This window comes from Ambystoma mexicanum, chromosome 2q (genome assembly GCF_040938575.1).
Source record: "Ambystoma mexicanum isolate Mex_15411 chromosome 2q, UKY_AmexF1_1, whole genome shotgun sequence".
NCBI lineage: Eukaryota > Metazoa > Chordata > Amphibia > Caudata > Ambystomatidae > Ambystoma > Ambystoma mexicanum.
Genome location: NC_090924.1, coordinates 622,267,056 through 622,287,706, shown reverse-complemented (window position 1 = coordinate 622,287,706; position 20,651 = coordinate 622,267,056). Strand labels below are relative to the sequence as shown.

The 20,651-nt window shown below is 46.0% G+C and overlaps 1 protein-coding gene across 5 annotated transcripts in view; it reads right to left on the bottom strand.

The window, feature by feature from the left end:
* The window catches only part of BFAR (bifunctional apoptosis regulator), a 799,780-nt gene that overhangs the window by 213,044 nt on the left and 566,085 nt on the right, over positions 1-20,651 (bottom strand). For 4 of the 5 annotated variants that reach the window (XM_069647786.1, XM_069647783.1, XM_069647785.1 and 1 more), the window contains one exon: positions 8,690-8,857. The exons of the other annotated variant lie outside the window; for it this stretch is intronic. In XM_069647786.1, the coding sequence (XP_069503887.1) occupies positions 8,690-8,857 (168 nt within the window). The remainder of the gene's footprint in view (positions 1-8,689; positions 8,858-20,651) is intronic. 5 annotated transcript variants of the gene reach the window in all.

Here is a 20,651-nt window from a genome sequence, read left to right as displayed (position 1 = left end):
AGAGGCTACAGGACGACGGGACCTTGACTGCCTTCTTGCAAGAGACGCATTTGATTCCGGTGGACTTTCCGCTACAATTCCTCGCCTCTAATGGAACCAAGAAGGGAGGCACCGCCATTCTATTCGCGAAAGACCTGAAGCCCCAGATCCGTGACACATGTCGATGCCAAGAGGGTCGCTTCACTTCAATCAAATGCACCATACATGGCCAGCTCTATACCCTTATCTCGGTGCACGCTCCGAAAGAATACCAGGAGGGCTTCTACCAGGACCTAGAGGACACCCTCCTCCCTTTCATTGAGGGGCATGTCGTCATGGGAGGAGACTTTAAAGGGGCCCCGGACCCCCTCAAGGACAGGTCCCACCCCCCAACACCCAGAGACCTGAAGTTGGCCACTGGCCTGCTCCATCTATTTCGCACGCTGAACATTGTAGACTCTTGGAGGGTACTGTCCCCGGATGAAAGGGACTTCACCTTCTACTCATATGTGCACCGTACTTTCTCTAGAATCGACCTGATCTTGACCTCCCCACAGATCCTGACTTTCACTGATGATGTGGTAATTGGCCCCCGGATCCTCTCGGATCATGCCCCAGTTACATTGACCTTGTGGTCCCAAGACCTGGAGCCCCCTCCACGCCGCCTGTGGTGCTTATATGACCCTATTCTGGGGGACATGGCTGTGAGAGACTCAATCACCAGCTCCATCAAGAATTTTTTCGCCGAAAACCAGGATGAGGACACTTCCCCGGCCAACACCTGGGATGCCATGAAAGCGGTCCTTAGAGGAGAGCTGATCGCCCAAGGTGCCGCATTCCATAAAAGAAAGCAGCCGACTCGAGCCGTCCTGGAGGCTGAGGTCCGTGAAGCAGAGGCTACTCATAAAAGGAAGGGCTGGGCCCCCAAATCTTCCAGGATCCTACAAATGGCTATGAAAAAGCTGGAAGCTCACTACGCTGAGACTACGGCGAATCTGTTAACCAGAACCAAGCAATGGTACTACGCACACAACAACAAGGCCAACAAACTCTTGGTGAACAAACTGGCAAAGGTAAAGAGTAGGAATGCCATCCTGGGCCTCCGTGATCCGCAGGGGGTGATCCAATACGCGGACCACGAGAAAGTACGTTTGGCAACCGCCCACCACCTGGAAATAATGACAGCAGCCCTGAAGGATCCGGCCAAGCAATGTTCATACATTCAAGAGGTGGCCCTCCCGCACCTGTCCTGGGAAGCCGGGGAAGACCTTGAAGCGCCAATTACGACCGAGGAGGTGGAGGCAGCCATTAAGAGCCTAAAATCTAGAGCCCCGGGCCCGAATGGATTCTCCTCCCGCTTCTACAAAATCTTTCGGCACCAATTAGTGGCCCCCCCTGGCTCGCCTCTACAACTCATTCGTGCCCACTGGAACGGTCACCCCAACAATGCAGGAATCTATCACAGTCCTTATCCCCAAGCCTTGGAAGGACCCCCACGATATCAGCTCATATAGACCCATTGCCTTGCTGAATCTGGATGCCAATATATACTCCAAGATCCTGGCCAATCGTCTAGCACCCATCCTTCCGAACATCATAAACCTGGATCAAACGGGCTTCATTCACCACAGGTCGACGAAAGACAATATCCGCAGAGCTCTGGACCTCATTGAGATCGCCACTCGGGACTCCCAACAACTAGCTTTATTGGCGCTGGACGCAACCAAAGCGTTCGACAAGGTGGACTGGTCTTACCTGCGCCTCACTCTAGAGGCCTTTAGCTTTGGCCCAACCTTCCTGAAAAGGATCTTTGCGAACTACCAGGCCCCTAGGACTAGGCTGAGAATCAACGGCCGCCTATCGGACTCAATCTCCCTCACGTGCGGAACGCGACAGGTATGTCCTTTGTCACGCTTGCTCTTTGCTTTGGCCATGGAGCCGTTGGCTCAACGAGTCCGAAAAAAAAAAGAATCAGTAGCCCGAGTACTGGTTCTGCGCAACATAAAGTGGCCCTCTATGCGGACGATGTTCTGCTCACCATTACAAACATTGAGGGTTCCATGAGGGAGGCCTTAACTGAAATCCATAACTTTGGGGTGGTCTCAGGATTCGCGATTAACTTTCAAAAGTCAGCGGCGCTGGGAGTGGGTTTGACCTCGGCTGAACGAGAGGCCTTGGAGGAGAGAGGTCCTTTCCAGTGGAGCATCAAATCGATCCCCTACCTGGGGGTTCAGATCCCTGCACATCCAACGAAAGTCTATCAGGCTAACTTCCCGTCACTCTTTGAGGAACTAGAAAAGGATCTGACCCGCTGGCAATCACAAGAGATCTCCCTCCTAGGCCGCATCACGGCATGCAAGATGAACTTACTTCCTCGCTTCCTCTATGCCTGTGCCGCCCTCCCGATCACCATTCCGCTGCCCCCCCCCTACAGAGGCTCCAAAGAAAGATGGTGGCCTTCATCTGGAGGGGAAAGAAAGCGCGCATCCCACAGAGAACAATGATGGCCAGCACGAGACTGGGAGGTCTAGGGGTACCCAACCTCCGTAAATATCAAATGGCGGCGCAACTAGCCCACCTCCAAGCCTGGGGGCTTGCTACAGGTCGGCCGAAATGGGTGGCAATCGAACAATCTTGCCTCACTCTCCCCCTTTGCTTCCTCCCGTTCCTACTTACAGCCCTACGCCGAAGTAGGCCGGGCACCTTAACAGCCACAAAACAAACGATAAGGGCTTGGGAGTGGGCTCGCAGACACTGGTGTCCCAGGAGGTCTGAGTGCGCTCTCCCCAATCTTCCTCAACCCAGCCTTTTCCCCCGGGGCCTACCCACAAAACTTTAGAAACTGGGTCGCAGGGGGCCTCACCACTCTGGGACAGCTCTTCGAGGGGGATTCCCCCCTAACCTTTGAACGCTGCAAGATGACTTTCCAGTTGGCGGAAACGGATAGATATTCCTACGCCCAACTTAGGCACTGGTGCTCCCACCCGCAGACCCGTGCGGCAGCCACAAGACCACTCACCTCACTAGAGCTGACGGTGAACGACCTACCGGCCCGGGGAAGGATCTCGGCCCTATATAGACTGCTGCAGGAGAGCCCCCTCCAGTTTAGGCCTTCCTACATGTCTCAATGGGAAACGGACCTCGGACACACCATTGAGGACCACATGTGGGTAGACATATGGACAGGAACGCGGACAATATCCCGCTCTATTACCAACCGGGAGTGTGCCCATAAGCTACTCCTGCGCTGGTACTATCCCCCTCTACGCCTTCATCACTTCCAACTGGCACTGGACCCCCACTGTTGGCGACTTTGCGGCCTTCCACGATCCTACTTCCATATGTGGTGGACCTGCCCCCGAGTGAAGGAGTTCTGGACCCTTTGCTTAGCTACCATAAAGGATGTCACCCAGGTGACGATTCCGCTCACGCCCGAACAGATCCTCCTAGGGATTCCACTGCCAGGTTCATACCCGCGGTCGGGGAGAAGAGCTGCTCTGGTGTCCCAGTTCTTGTTAGCGGCTAAGATCACGGTGGCCCGCACCTGGAAGTCTGCTGACGGACCCTTGATGGCCCTTTGCTGGGTTAAACTCTGGGATATTTTGATAGCCGAGAGGGTCACGGCGGCCAAAGCGGGACTGCTTCACCGATTGAGACATCTGGGCGCCAGTACTGGACTATGACCTGAACTACCCGGCCCTAACCCACAAACTGCACCTGATTGCAAGAGCCCTTCACGCCATGGATGACCCGCTACCACCACCAGACCAGTCCGATTCAGGCGTGAGAACTACGCTCGCCGGGGAACCCTTAGGATGGGAGAAGCGGACTCTGGGTTTGCACGATTTGAGAAGCTTCATGTAATGCATTTGTATAATTTCTCCTGTGTGTTGATTTACAAATAAACAAAAAAAAAAAAAGAAAAGGCGAGGACTGCAATCCTCCTTTCTCCCCAAGGTGAGCGTATACAGGAGAGTGGGGTGATCTGGCCAGCGTAACTAGGGGCAGGGTGGGGCAGTCATAAGGAAGCACCTCATCAAACACCAGTTGAGGTGGGGATGGCAAGCATGACAATGGGCATTTAGGAAGCTTTAGAGTCATTGGGCGTTAGATATAAGGGTGGGATAAGGAAGGCAGCAGCGTGGCAGGAGGAGGAAGAGGGCTAGTAGGATGCTGCCACGGGGTAGCCTGCAAGGGGAAGATGGGAAGGTGGCGGTGGTGACAGCGGAACAGGGCAGTAAAGGGAAACAAAACATGGCTGTGTGGCAATTACAAAGCGAGAAAAGGCAACATTAAGTGAACTAAACTAGAGGACAGGTAAGAGTGTGGTGGTAACAGCAGAACAGTGCAGTAAAGGGTAACAAGGCATGCCCTTGTGTCAATTTCAAAGTGGGAAAAGGCAAAAAAATGATGTGAGCTAAACTAGAAGGATGCCCCTACAGGGTAGCGAGCAAAAGAAAGAGGGATAACAGCAGAACGGTACAATGAAGGGTAACGACACATTAGCGGTGTGGCATTTCAAAGTGGGGAAAAGGCAACATGATGCAAACTATACCAAGAGGACGCTGCTACGGGGTAGCTGGCAAAGGGGGAAGGGGATGTTGGTAACAGCAGAAGGGTCCAAGAGAATGTAACAAAACATGGTAATGGGACAACAAAATTGAACCAAACTAGGGGCAGGGGTACCGAGGAGCATTTTGGCAGCCAGGGTGGGGGCGCTAGGGGAACTAAAGGACAAGGAGAGGGGGCCGGGGCGTGGGAGTTAGCTAAGCAGGTGGCTTATGAAGGTTGAGGCATCCAGGGGGAGGTTGAATGCAGAATTAAAATAATTCTTGAAAGGGATGGGGTGTGCTATATAAAAACACACATTGATAATATTGAGAACATCTGGCTACTTTGCAACCGACACGGTGCAGCTATCAGTGGTCGGGATGGCAATCATTAGAATTGGCATCAAGGAAGCGTTGGAGGGGTTGGGGTGCAAATACAAAGGAGTGGTGAGAAAGGAAGCAGAAGAGTTTTGAAAGGCTGGGGAAGGGAGAAGAGGACGCCTACATGAGTAGCCCACTAAACCACCCCTTCCCCAAGAAGAAAAAATAGGGAAGTAAAACCGTGGGACCCCTCTACGTGAAAGGCGGCAAGAGGTTAAAAGGAGATACAAGAGAACTAACCGATCAGAAATGTTAGCAAGTACTAAGGTGTTAAGAATCGAAAGAGTATAGATTCAAGGGCGGAGTACCAAGGATCAAGGGGGGAGGAGGGGGAGCATGTGGGAACTGTTCGGCAGCAGCAGCCACCAGAGTCATGGCGGGATTAGGGCAGGGGGCGGAAGGGGATAGCAAGCATAAAGATAGTGTGCAAGGAAACAAGTTAGGTTGGGGAAGGGGCAGGAGTCCAAAGACACAGCAAAAGGGTAGGTCAGCTGGGGGGCAAGGAGGGGTAGTAGAGGACAGAGGTTGAAAACTAAGGAAACTAGGAAAGGGGTAAGAGTGGGGGGCAAGGGGGTGAGGGCGGACCAAGAGAAACCCAGAGAGTCTGGGAGAGGGAAGAATCAAAAGAACCCAAGGATCAGGTGAGAGGAACAGATAACCGGGGATGCAAGGAAAGCATTGTAGAGGACAACGGTTCAGGTGGTATGATGGGGAAGAAACCAACTCCACGGGGTGGGGGTGGGGGTGGACCAAGCAAGTGGGAAGATTACAAGCCACCGGGGAAGTGATAAGGGGGCAAGGGAAGGACACATGGGGAAAGTCGGGGCAGAAGCAACTGGGTAAGATGACAAGAATCCTAGGGAAATGGGCACTGGGTAAGATGTTAAGGCACCTAGGTAACGGAGAAGTGTGTAAGAGGTCCAGAGATTGAGGAAATGAGTAACAAGTTGAAGCACATGGGGATAGGTGTAAGTGGAAAGAGCTCACGGCACCTGTGAACAGGGAATGACCTGGGGAAGGAGTAAGAGTTAAGGCGCCTGTGGATAAGAGTAAGAGGTGTACGAGTTCAAGGCACAGGGGCAATGGGGAATTGTGTTAGTGGGCAGGAGACTTAGGAAATGAGGAAATGTGAAAGATGACAAACCGCCTGAGCAATGTGTAAATGTCTAAGAATTGTTAGTAACCTGTTGGTCGCAGGAGGAGATCCTCTGGGGGAAAAGTACAAATGTTAAAAGGCACCGGCTCAGAGCAGGATCCTGATGCTGCACTGCCAAAAGTGGAACACATGCAAGTTACCTCCTGCCTAATAATGCAGCTGCAGCCTTTTCCACCCACAATCTGAGTCCGGGTGACATTATTACAGGTGGGCAATGGGCATGTGGGGCCAGAACCATGTAGATACCAGGAAGGACGGAGAAAGAAGTGATACTCCAACAGGGAAGGGGGGCCTAGTTTGGGCTGTTGCTACTATCCTGGTGCAAAAAAGGGCACTGGGCGAGGCTGCAACATTCCTGCTGCTTTTAAAAGCCAAGTTACGGCTTAATTACTGAGAGCTGGGAGTCCAAGTGAAGTTTCGGGCATTGGAAGAGGCTTTTACTTGAAGTCATCTTGGAAAGCGCAATGTCTGTAGCGACGGAGCTCTATAGCCGTCCCTGGCATTGAAATGTCAGGGGATGTGCCAATGGTACGTTCTGCAGAAAGAACTCCGAGCGTGATGACGTGTCGTAATGGCAAGTTACTGCAGTAAGGTAATGAGTTGCCATGAGCTACTGGCATGTAGTTGCAGCCCACTGTCATCAAAGGATATACTTTTCCAAATGGAAGCAGCAGGAAACCGTTTGAGCAAGGAACTTTTCATCAGTGTTGGAACGGAGATGATCCGTGTCGACAAGGAACAATTAGCAGTTCGGTAGGAGCTGCCAAGGGAGAAAGAAGTGATTTTGCTGAAGGTGACATTTTTTGCTGCTTGACAGAAGAGCAGCACTACAGTCATGTCTTAATTTGTTTGAAGCGTTAACAGCAATTGAAGGAATGCAGGGAGTCCTGAAACAGGTTATGCAGTGTCTAATTTCTTTTGCGCGAATCAGCCTCCTAAATAACATGTGGTATTGTCAATGATCGGACATTGGTTAAATTACATGTTTGGATACAATTAATGAATTGCATGGAGTAGGAAAGCATCACGGAAAATTGGCTTTGTGCAATATTCGGCAAACAAATTAACGATGTTACCTATTTAGTGGGTTGTCACTGGTTTGCCATACAGGGATAAACGAAGGAGCGTTTTAATTTATATTACAAATGTTCTACTATTTCTAGTAGGCTGCATGAAAATGAGGGAGCTGTGAATTTTGGTGCCTGGTAATCAAATGCATTGAGAGAGGGAATAACTATGATGCATAAAGTGTCTGCTGAGTTAAGTTTCTCAGCAAGAAAAAAAAGTAAAAAGGAAAAGCAGGAAATGGTGTGTGAGACTTAAGTGTAGATTCATGATGTTGTTCTACATGTTGGATTGTGTACTACAAATGTATTTAAATCAGGGGACCACTCTGGTGGTGACGGTGCACGATACAAATACCTTTACCATTAACATTTTAATTGCTTGCGGGGTGTGATGGATGGTATGCTCTAGTGTTGTGTGTGCCAGGTTTATGATCCCTGCTCATTGTGCATGTATTGTGAATTTGTGACATACAGGTTCCTTTCACTTTTGGGTGTATTCAGAGCTACTGTTTTGGTGACTCAAGTTCCAGTTGATGAGAGTTAAGGTAGGATTTTGGCAAACCTTATGGTTTTGTGTTTTCTCCAGCATCAAGGGGTACGAGTGTTACTAGGGATTGGTACAAAGGTTAAAGTGCCGATGTGCGGCAGCAGGGACATGGACATGCTATTTTATCGCGTTGATGTTGATCCGTTCGCACTGTGTGGTGTGTATTCAGTTTTGTGTTGCCTATAAAAATGGAAGTGTGATGGTTGTGTAAGGATCTATGGTACTCTTGTCTATTTACACAAGGGGAGAGGTGTTGTGAGTGGATATGTTGGTCAAAGCACTATGTTCTTGCTGGGAAGGATTACTAATTATTCCTCCTTTCAAATCTCTTAAGGGGGCGGTGGAAGGTGTGTAGTGGTTAGCGACTAGGTATACGATGTCACAGCTACTGTCGGCTATGGAATCTTAGTGGCATCTTATGAACAGAGGTGGTGTACACCAGTGGTCTGAGTCCCGGCCTGTGCCCGAGAACAAGAGCCAGTAAACAAGTCACTTCTACGACCTACCATTGTGTCACTGAGTTTGCTTGGTTTCAAACTACATAACCAGAAGCATACAAAAAAAGTACAGCCCTGTAGATAGCACAACAAATAACCTATATAGGCCATGTTAGGTGAAACATGTTTTTATTAGGGACGAATTAAGGGTTGTTTATTGATTGATTGATTGATTAACTATTGTCATTTCAGTAACATTCAAACACATGGATCATTTTGTCCTTTGTTCTTTTCCTTTGTATAAAGGTTTGCTTCGACAAACCAAAAATACAATAAAAAATATAAACACACAAAAGCAAGAATTGTGGGAAGCAACCCCAGCTCATACCAGCATGCCAGGACATAGCAGCAGTATGCTTGCAAACAATTTTCTTCTCAGGTCCATAAAATGGCTAACAAAGTAGTACATTATATACAGTCTTAGATCACACTTTTAAACATGCTCATATTAAATGTACATGCTTCAACTTTGTATGTTCAAATATTTATTAGCAATATCGACTATGACTTACTAAAAATATGCTCACGATAGCTTCTTCCTCCGTCTGCAAAGGGCACGTCGTATGGATAAATGGCAGAAATGTTTCTGTATAATCAAATAAGTACAGGTACAGCATACTGAGTCTTGGGGAACTCTTCAGGGCATAAAGCAGAAACAGTGACTTTCCAGGATTAACTGCCTACGATATAGAAGAACATTTACATGAATATTTAAACCACAGGAAGAAAGCCAATTTTACAGCAGACTCCAATACCAAGGGCTTCACACCACACATTTTAAGGAATGAGGTCTTGACAATAACAAAAGATGAAGATTCCTTTCAGGTGCAGAATATTCCAAAAGAAACATGTATCCACTTTTACAAAAAATTCTCAGGCGAGTGCTGGTCCATCTAGTCCCTCCAGGGCCCTTGCATGCTGTTTTCTGGCCCAATTTATTTCCCCGCAGGGCACCTTCTCCACTCAATCCCCCTGCCCGCTTCCATTTCCATGTTTGGGCCGCCTCCCTACCTGCCCCACGGCCCTGATTGGTCAGTCCACCTGATCATAACTGACCTGCCCGTGCAGCCCCTGCGGCTAAGGGCCTCAAGGCAAAGGGCGGCTCCTACAGTGGCGGCTCTAGATCGTGTCTGCAGGTGTCAGCAGGGTCAGCGAGTGAAGCCAGCTACCAACCGACGGCAACTAAAAAAGTAAGTGTATCATGGGTGGGCAGTAAAGCAATCACTATTCCAGAAAGCCCTACCACCCTACATTACCTTTCCAAAACAGACCGCCAGGCCAACATCACTTACAACACTCTTACTTAAATAGAATTGTGACCATCAACGTATGTCTATCTGAAACATGTTTGTAATATTGCCTTGCAGTGCATCTAGACATATTTATGCATGCTAGCAAGTTCCACACTTACATAGAAGTTGAGGGTTAATAAGTACCACTTTAGATAGATTTGTGAATGTTAGCATGTGCCAGACCTGGATGAAATCACGAACATTAGCCTGCATCGCATCTAGTTAGAAATATGTTAGCAAGTGCCACACTTAGATGGAATTGTAAATGATTGCATGCGCCGCACTTAGATGGAATTGTGAACATTAGCCTGTGTCGCGGTTCCTAGTGATCGTTTCGACAGTGAAAGATTCGAATGGCAAAAGTTCTGACACAAAAGTGCCGGAAAAAACGTTTTTTTTTTATTTTTATTTTTTTAATGGGGGCCCCAACCCGTTTTTTTTAAAAAAAACACTTATTTTACAAAACGAAATTAAAATAAAGCCTTTAATATTTTAATATAAAAAAAATGTGAAACCTTTTTTTCGGCACTTGTGTCGGAAATTTTGACATTCAAAACTATTGTTTCGAAACTTTGAATGAACACCCTGCGTCGCATCTAGTTACAAATATGTTAGCAAGTGCCACACTTGGAGGGAATGGTGAATAATAGTAAGTGCCATACTTAGATGGAATTGTGAACATTAGCCTGCGTCACATCAAGATAGGATTATGAATGTCAACAAGTGCCACACTTTGACAGAATTATACATTTTACTTACCCACGTCTTCGATCATAACTCAACCCAAGCTCTCACCCCATATCAGCCCTTGTCACTGTGTGTCGCTGTGTTCACTGCTATCCTGTTCCCGTGATGTCGCCATGTATCCCAATGTATTACCCAACCCTCTAATCACAGTGTGTGCCCACCGTGCCTGTGTGTCACTGTGTACTCTGCTTTCTTGATCCCCATGCTATTGCTATATATCCATATGCTCCCCCACTCCTGTCGCTGTAAGCCCATCCCCCAGTCACTGTGTGTTCTTGTGTCGCTGTGTTCCCATCCTGTTCACGTGCCTGGTCTCTGGCGCTTTAAAGTTGAACCACCATATCACATCAGTATGCTTACTCTCTACTATACACCATCACACAACTAGACCACAGCTATACCCCTCGATAAAGTCGGCCTAGCTGTTCACATACAAACACTACCCCATGAACACCTCATCACCCTAATAAATCGCAGCTATTCCATGACATTCCGGCCTAGTTGCTCACATAAGTATCCTTCAGGTCTAACGCAGCCAGAACCCAGTCTGGGTGTCCACCCTCCAGACTGCACACATTCAACTGATAACTCCAGCACCACACCTAACGCTAGGCTGTAGCTACCATCCGACAATTACATCACCTGCACAAAACTGGTGCACCCACTCACCCTACGACACTCGCTCTCTACTGACCAGAACTACGTTTCCAGAGGGCATTCAACCACCCAGCGCTTTGAGATCATACCAATAATATATTGAGCGCTATATAAATGCCAAGTAACCTAACACTATGGAATTTGTATTGTTAAATAGACATTGTGACAGGGTAATGAAGATGACCCTATCAGGCGCCCGTAGGAACCCCCTCTCATTCTGGGGTGAGTGGCCCATCAGGGTACAGCCAGAGCAGGTCTTACCCAGGGGTGGTGGGGGGGAGGGGGGAGTTTAGAAGGACCCCTGCCCCTAGCTCCCGGGAGTACCTGTATACATGCAGGGCTTTTGGTACACTGTGCCAGTTCCATACCCATCAGCCTAGCAGAGCTAGTGGCACCACAATCCCTGGATATGCCCATGAGCTTCTGACCTGGCCAGATCTCTTTCTTATGTTTCAGTACCTCTCCCATTTTCAAACAAAACTGCATTTTTGTCCAAACCATGTATCGTAAACCAGCTGAACACCACACCTCAAATGTCTCCACATTGAAAGGCCCTGAGACTGTTGTACCTTCCAACAGATACAATGGTAATTGAAGAGAATGTAGACACCTTCAGATTGTCAACGACGAGTCCAATAGGAATTGCGTCTCCAAGGAAACTAGGACGGATGCAGTGTCTCTTCCCTAACGTATGGCAGCCTTCCAGCAGAGAACGAGAAATAAGCTGTTTGAGTGTGCAAAGAACAATTAGACCTCAAATAGGCTTGCTCTTTAGTGCACTGTCTACCCATTTTTCTACTGAATATGCATGTTTAAAGTCTTCTGATGCCACGGCCATCAGCCATGCATCTTTGCTCCTGCTCGTCTATCACAGTGCTTAAAAAAGACCCCTTCCATAGAATCCTGTGGGCTACCATCGGACCGAGCATATATTAAAATAAAGGGTTGCAGTGGTAGGGGACCTGTGAAAACACAAATAAGGAAGAGAACCTGAAAAGGTATATCGGTGGAAGGGGTGCCACTACAATTTTCAGGCTTGCTGGTGAACTCCAGACACACCAGTATAATGCCAGAGTCCATGTAAAGAGACTTGCAGTATAATTTGTGCGCGTTGCAATGCAATATTGGGAAAAGTTCTCAATAGGAAACCTGACAAAGTATGTAGGGTGACAGGCGGTTTTGAAAAGCCAGGGAAGTCTCAATTCAGTTACCACAGGTAACCAGAAGAAATCAATTGACCCCTTTGGAGACCCAGATGAAGAGATTTCAGGGGAGAGTTCAAGACCCAGCAATCCCAGGAGTAGAGAAACCGAGCAGGATTCAAGCCTCAAATGTAAACCAATGGAAAGATGCAGTTGAAGGGGACCTGCAGAAGCCGACTACCACAGACCAGAGAGCAAATGAAAAACCTGCCATCCTAGGCTCAGAGTTTAGTACTAAACTTTAGTTAGTTACAGTGTTGCTTCCTGAAAATATTGTTCCAGGAAATCAGAACAACCCATTTAGTAAAGGCTTCTTTTTACCAGGTGAAATGAAGGAGCCGGTCCCCCAGGGTCTTGGTCCGCAAGCAAACTAACACCTTAATGGGCCAAAAGAAGAGTCACCATTCACAAGAGCGGGACCCACCATCACGAAAAACAATCCTAGACAAAGATGTCTCAGGGGGAAGAGTAACCGGCGCATAGAGCCCGGCAGAAAATCAGGCAAATGTGGATGGCACAACAACAAAAAAGGTCCCTGCTGTAGGACGACCATGCTAGTGAAACAAGACAGCCCAGAGAAGCAGATTTGGCAAGTGTCTGGTTTCTCAACACCCTCCCATGTGCTGGCAACTTCCAACACCAAAGCGGGAAACCCTGGCAGCAAACGGCAGTAAAATGGCCCGTAAATGGAAGCTCGACCCAGCACTGAAGTGGAGCAGGATCACACAGAAAGCCTAGCCCAGACTTCGAGCAGTAGATAAGCCCAACATAAATGTGCGCAAGCTATTACATCCAGCCACTTTGGGCAGACAAGGGCCTGAAAATACAAAAACATCGTGAATCGTCAGGAAACCCCTTCAGCCGGACAGCAGTAATACTTTTTCTGAGATCAAGCAACAAGGCCCTCAAAGCCCTTGCAGACCCACCCCTACACCATTGTGCCCTGGATTCAAAAGGCCCAAATGCTGTGTACAGGCCTTTGTCCCCTTTCCCTCCATTCCCATCCAGCCTTTCCTACCATCAACCCACCCACCCACTCACTCACACACCCCCGGATTGGCTAGCATGACAACCCTTATCTTTTCAAGGCAGACAGTGAAAGGCAGAGGCTATGGGTGCCTCCCACTTGCCTGTTGGCCTAACATCCTGCTCTGCAACACCCTCCAATGGATCACCAACATTAACGTAAGGCACAGTGCTATGAATAACTAATCATTGCTGTAACACTCTGCAACAGAGTTATTTTGCCACACTGGCAGTCCCCAGAGTGATATATTGTCACTGTGAGATGTTGTCACTGTTATATCTGCCAAACTCAGATAGTTTACCCAACTCAGTTGTGCCACTCCGCTCCTACCATGAATCCTACTAAACTCCCCATAGACCTGCACAAAAAACAAAAAAAACACATACACGCACACACACACACACGACCAAATACAACACCCACTCACTGCTACCACAGCACCAACTCCAGGACCATACAGCAAAAAGCACACCTCCTCCAATAACTCACAATCGCAAAACACTAAATTCTAACCCTGCAGCAACACAACACCACTTATACAGACTCAAAAGCCAACCAACTCATACCACCAAGAAGCAAAACCAACACAGTGACCAGTTTTTCTGCACTTATACTACCAACAGAACAGTCCAATCACTCCCCCTCTCCTCCCACTAACAAACCCACCGCTTGCATTTATTTCTTTTCAGATCCTCCAGAGCACCTGGAGGGCATGAAAATAGCAGCAGTGCACAGTATAAATCATATTAACATAACAGTAAAACAGACAAGAACCGATGGGATTTTGGGAAAGGGCATGTGAAAGCACAACAACCGAGGGTCTGAAGATCATATGCCAGGTTACGGAGCACTATGCTGGCATATGGTGTATGGAGAGTTATAGCTAATGAATTATTAGACAGCACCTCACCAAGTTGAAAGCTAGTGAGTCCAGTATTTAAGCCAGGAAGTCAGCATTTCACATTGTATATATTTGCAGGGGATTACTGCAAACTAAGGTTTCACATTTAGTAAAAAAGAATTCCAATTTAAGGTAGTGATAAATAAAACAACTGCAGTAAACCATTCAACTAAATACACAGTACCATTTTGATGGCAAACTACAAGAACCTGAAGACACATTTGAAATGGAACAAATGGAAGCAAGCCTGTAGGTTACGCAGGCATTCAAAACCACAGATCTACTTTACAAACTTAGAAAAGTGAAAAAAGGTTTCAGCTGGGATGGGGTGGTTGAGGGATAAAAGACTTTATAAAGCAGCACAGAAACAATGCTGAAGTAGCCTGGTGTTGAAACAAGAGAAGGTACACAACTTGATTTGGTTTCAAAACAGCTAACACAACAGAAAAAAAAACACACACATTTCAGTCTGTCCCCCTCTTGCCAGACAACATGCCAATGTTTTTATTTTATTTATTCATAGTGCGTTTTAGTTTAAAATAAAAACTTTTCACATTTATCAAAATACAATATTAGAAATATGTATATCACTTTGCAATATACATGCATAGCATATACAATAATCATGTTTGAAAACACATTTTTATATTTTCAAACTCAATACATTTTAAAATAAAGTATTTGCCATAATATCGTAAGTGAAATCAAAAAAGAAAGCTTACTTGGTAGATATCGTAGCCAAAAAGTGGTTGATTTGATAGCGTCTAAAGGAGTTGCAAACATTAAAATATCTGTAATCAAGGTCCACCAGTCTATCACGAGGTTAATAAATGCCTTGAATTTTCAAAGATAGATTTGCTCCTGGAGATATAGCAATAGCAAAGTTCTATGGGAATATCTGGACGTAGGCCTGATACCACTAAACAAGGAATTAAGTTGAATCTTCGTAATAAATATATCCTTTGCAATTTTTGTAATGGAAATGTAATTAGGTATTGAAGAGCATGATTGGAATAATATGTGGTCGTAATGAACCCTTAGATATTTTTCAGTTTTGCGACCTCAAAACTTTACATAATAATACACAAAGTACTAGACATCCATGAAGGAAACAATGCTGGAAGGCTGCCTACAAGAAAGAACTCTACGGTTGGATGAACACAAACAGCCTTAAACTTAACTTGGTCAAAACAGAAATAATGGTCCTACCCAAAAACGGGGGAAAAAAATAATACATCCCATGGCCGACAGAACTAGGAACAGCACTGACCAGCAATGATAGTAAAAAACCTTGGAGTATCGATGGACAACAAACTAACACTTGAGCCTCAAGTAAACGCTGCTGTTTGCTCCAACTTCAGTGCTATGCATATGACCCTCAGATCGTTTTCAGGCTCCCCTACGACACCTCTTGTCCCTTGCTCATCTCGGACTGTGTCTGCAATCCAGGAGTGGTGTGCTGCCAACGACTGCCTTAATGCCTTCAGAGATCCGGTTCTCTCTAGGCTGGACTACTGCAACAGCATCTTTCTAAATCTCCCTGCTTCTACTTTCCACCCTTTGCAATTCATCCAGAACAGAACTGCTAGACTTGTCCTTGGCCTCAAGCCCAGGGATCATATCTCTCCAGCCCTGAAATCTCTTCATTGGCTCCCAGTGGCTACAATGATTAAGTTCAAGACCCTCTGCATTGTCCACAAGGCGTTCTGGGGCATGGGTCCGCAATACCTTCAACTCTCCCTTTGGAAATACCCTTCCTACTCAATCTCTTTGCGCCTCCAACTCCCTCAGGGTCAGTCGCTCCTCCAAGCAACAAGTTGGTGGTAGATCTTTCTTCGGCTGGGGCCTCCCTCAGGAACAGTTTGCCTCTCTGAAATTTGAGGAACCATCTTCGGTTCCGGAAGCACCTCAAGACCCTTCTCTTTGCTTCTGCCTCGTCTCTTCCTCTCCCTGTGAATTCAAGCCCAGTTCCCTGCCCACCCAGCTGCATACCTGCACTGCCTCCTGGCAACCCTTGCACTTGGGTCTGTATCTGCACCCTACAGTACCCTTAACTGTACTTATCAGACACCCGTTGTCTGCGCTTAATTCTTGCACTTGCCACCTGCTGGCCGCACGATCAGTCGTCTTGATCACTTGTTCAGCACTTTCCACTTCTCCCCTCCTCCTTGCACTCCCCCCGCCCCACTCCCCTTCCTTCTACCCTGCACATTTGCTTGTTCTCAATGTCACTGGGCCTCGTAAGAGCGTTGTTTTGACCTTGTACACCTCCCTTGCGTCGTCGCACTCTGAAACACTTGTGTATGGGCACGATACAAATAAAATATAATCAAGAAATGTTTCTTCCTCTTACACACGGTAAAAAAAAGATCCTACCATTCCTCTCCTACACCCACCGTCATCACGCTCATGTCCAGAGTAGACTATGCCAACAGCCTATACCTAGGCATGCCAGAACGCCTATTAAAGAAACTTCAGTGCATCCAAAATGCAGTGGCCAGACTCCTGCTCAAACTACCACCAAGAGAACACATTACCCCAGCTCTGAACATGCTACACTGGCTACCGATTAACAACGAATAAGGTTTAAAACAATGTGTATAACGCACAGAGCCATCCACGGCCAAGGAGCAGAGTTCCAAAATGAGAAAAGAACCATCTACCATCCGACAAGACAACTGATCAAGCGACGACATTCGCCTAGAACAAAAACCATACAAATAGAAGAAAATTCTGAGGATCATCCTTGGAGAAAAAAAACTTGGAACAGCCTACCAAAAAACATATGCAATACAAGGGATCACCTGGAATTCAGAAAACGACTCACAACTTGGCTCTTCCATCCTGCAAAAGAAGGAAACGACTAGGAAACATGGATCCATCTGGGAACAAGAAGCCCAGAGAGACCCATAATCCCCAACTTAACCTGCTAGGCCCTGAAGACCCTCGCGTATGGAAACAAGGCACAATCACCATACACTAAGTGATACGACAGACACAAGGATCGATTTCCAAGTACTAGGGTTTATTGCATGCAAATATTCTCAGTCGGCAGACTGGGTCCAACGTCTCGCAATGTGTGTCACCCAGACCTCGTGAGACGCAAGAGAGCGAACATTCTACAACAGTATCATATATATAAAAAGACAAATCGTACAATCTCTTTGTAACACATCTAAACCGCCCATAATGTATCTTCTTGAGCTAGGGTTCGGTGATTGACAATGACAAATATGACACAATATGACATGTTTCTTACTTAATCTATATTACTCGTTTAGCAACAGTTGCAATTTGCAGTAAGCAGACATAGTTCTTTGTTATGAAGGCACAAGGCACTTGTTCAGCGAGAACACTGTTCGTAGGAGGGACACATTCCAAAGTATGTTATCTGCTGGTTTCTATTTGTGAACTAGGGGTCAGCCTGATCTAATGAGGGCCCTGAAGGAGGGCCGCTAGGAAAGTATAATTCATGCTTTAACAGCCTGTTTCTACAGTTTCAGCGAGACCGGCCGGCACCTGGCTTGGTGATTAAATGCCTCTCTGCTCGCCTTCAAGGACTTGAGGGAGGAAACAATGTATTTCTGTAACGTTTGGCATTTCTGTCTGGGTCCGTTCTCTCAACATGCAACTTGTGGCCTTGCTCTGTGCATGAGCAGAATGAAATAAAAATACATTTTGCAAAGCGTTTGAACAGAAAGGCAGAGAGCATATGGCGGATCTTACACAAAACGGACGCTCTATGGTTATGATGACGATTCTCTATTGGCGATGTAGGGCATATGAGATTGGTTTTTGGCCAACATAATATACCTATATGTTTTGGTAGGGTAATTTCTAGACTCACAAACCCTCCTTTTAGCCATAAGCCAAAAGCATCATCCATACATTGCATCTTCATCTGACCATGTATCTAGTTCTGAGCTATACATACTACTGTAGTCGTTGTCATCAATATTAACTGACATGAACTCTTTCATAGTTTCTGCTTCATGGTTCGCATTTGTATCTATTTTGGAAGATCTTTTCTCTGTTATCATGTGTACGCATTCATTTGTTATTTCAGAGCAAATGATTGGCAGGCAGTGTATGCAACAACAACATGTCATGAGGATCCCAAGTAATGTTACTAGAATCGCAATTAGTTTCCATCCCCATGAGCGCAATAATTCCCAAAACCAGGAACTTATATTCAGCTCCCAACCACCTGTCGGGGTACAAAGGTCAGAGCTCAGGATGTGCAATTTTTTGATTGCCTCAAAAATCGTAGGGGAGGAGTCACTTACAAATACGCAGCACGCTGACCCCACGATTTTGCAAACACCTCCGCGGTCAGCCAAAATGATGTCAAGAGCCATTGTATTTTGAACTGTCATTAATCTAACTGCCTTCTCTTCTATGGTCATATTATACTATATATTGGTTATTCCATTAATCTTTTTTTCTACTATTCTGGACAGTCTCCAAATATTCCAGGAGTTTATTGCTTGGCCCCAAAATGGGATAAATGACTTTGCTAGGTCTTCCGCAGCTAATCCGGTGTCATCTCGCTGCGGCCTGGATCTAGATAATTTCGATATGTCTGATGTTCTGGAAAGTAATACACCTGGGAAAAGGATCCCTAAGTAACATGTCCATCCCCAATTTCTAGGCAACCAGGGATAAGCTTTTTCTCCACAAATCAAATTAACGGGATCACCTACATATATTGGTTCATCTCTCTCAAGTACTGCAATATTCAAGCATCTATTGAATGTCCCTACTGAATAGGAACCTTTTTTCCGTAGGCAAAATGGGACAGTGCGAGGATTGTAATTTATAGTATAGGAGGGGGGCACACCATCTTTGTTCCCTACTAGTTTCATGTGAAACGTGATTACAGATGATTTGTAAGGCACATAAAGTCTATCTACTGGCCTTACCACAGATTTTATCACTCTTGCTCTGTTAAATATATAATACTTTATTGTGGTATAATCCAAAAAAAAAAAACCGGATTTTACACAACACATTTTAAACACATTCATTCATACATCACTATCCATATATATAAAAATTTATACTAATAAAGGATATAAAGGATATATAAAAATAGTATGTGCAATATAAAAATGTATGAAATATATCAAGTGTAGAAGATAAAATACCATATAATAGCACAGCACGGCGTAATATCTCAACAGTATACTACAATGCAATTAGAATTACATTTATAATTGTAATTACAGTAGAAGAGGAGCGTTCTGATTCTACTGATGTTATTATTATTGTTATTTATTGTTATTGATGTCCATATTACTGCAATACCTGTGATAGTGATAGTAACGGCATAATTTGTGTCCATACTCTAAAAAGAGACAGCTGCAAACTAAGATTCAGTATTTAGACACATGTACCAGAAGACCCCCGCACCGGTTCCATTACCACTCTTTTTCGAATTAATCTAGGTTTGTTCTATCTAACTGACTCGTATCACTTGTATTCCTCTTCTCATAAAATAGTGCACTTAGTGATGCATACATGCCTTGTTGAGGGGTAATGGATGTACATACCAACCCATCCCTTTTCCGTCATGCAGCGTGTTATTGTCATAAACTTCCCGGTGTCTTTCTTCTAGTGGAGGGAGAGTATAAGAGAGTACATGGACTTGACTGTGTGGCAGGTGCATTGGTAGCAGGCAAAAGAGAACTTAATGGATACAAGGCAAAAGAGAACTTAATGGATACAAGCTCTCCAAATACCATAATACTGGGATCAGTGTACTCAGAATACAAAGTAGTATTATAATCATCAGCATGAATTTTCTACAGCAAATCCTTCTAGACATTTTCATAGTCTCTATATCTATTACGTTATCAGCATTGGTGCAGGAGGGAACAGAAGTGAGTATGGGCATTGCGTGCAATCCTTCTTTCCACCAATGTTCGTCATGAATAATTTCTTTACAGCAGCGCCCGTAAAACAGCAAAGCATTCCAAGAGGTCAGCAAAGCATCTAGGCCAGTTCTCATCAACCCAAATTGCTAAACATGTGGCAAGATTATTGTGACTCTGCACAGTGCTCCAAAGACTTTAAAGCAGGCAACAATTGTGTTTGTACCATATGCGCCCGCTTGTTCGCACAGTGTGAACGACATAGGTCATTCACTCTTTCAAAGATAGCACTGGGAAGCCGCGTTCCAGAGCTCCCAATTTGATGGATTGGTACAGCTCCCACGCTCCACTTCCCTAGGCCTCCGATTCCCAATTCATCCATGTTGGGAATAGAGGCAAAACAAAACATGCAGTGAGGATGCAGGCTTAATGTCAGCCCGCGATGATGCAGGTTCAGCTGGGCAACGTTGGGGCTCCTTTAGCTCTTTCCCCTTTGAGACAATCTTTTCAGGTTCTTTCTCAGGCTTAGGCAGTATTTGTGGCAGAGAACTGGCGATCTTGTCTGTCGAGTCAAGGGCAGCTGTTTCTTTCTTGCCTGGATCAGGCGGCTCTTTCAACGGAAAAGGAATTCTTTGTGTGGCTGGCATGAATCCATGCCTTTTGACCATCCACTCGGAATGCAGTCTGCGTTGCTAGGAGAATCTGTTACGGGCCCCTCCACTGAGGTGCGAGCGACGATTTTCTCTCCAAGTTCTTCAACAGAATCCACTCTCCT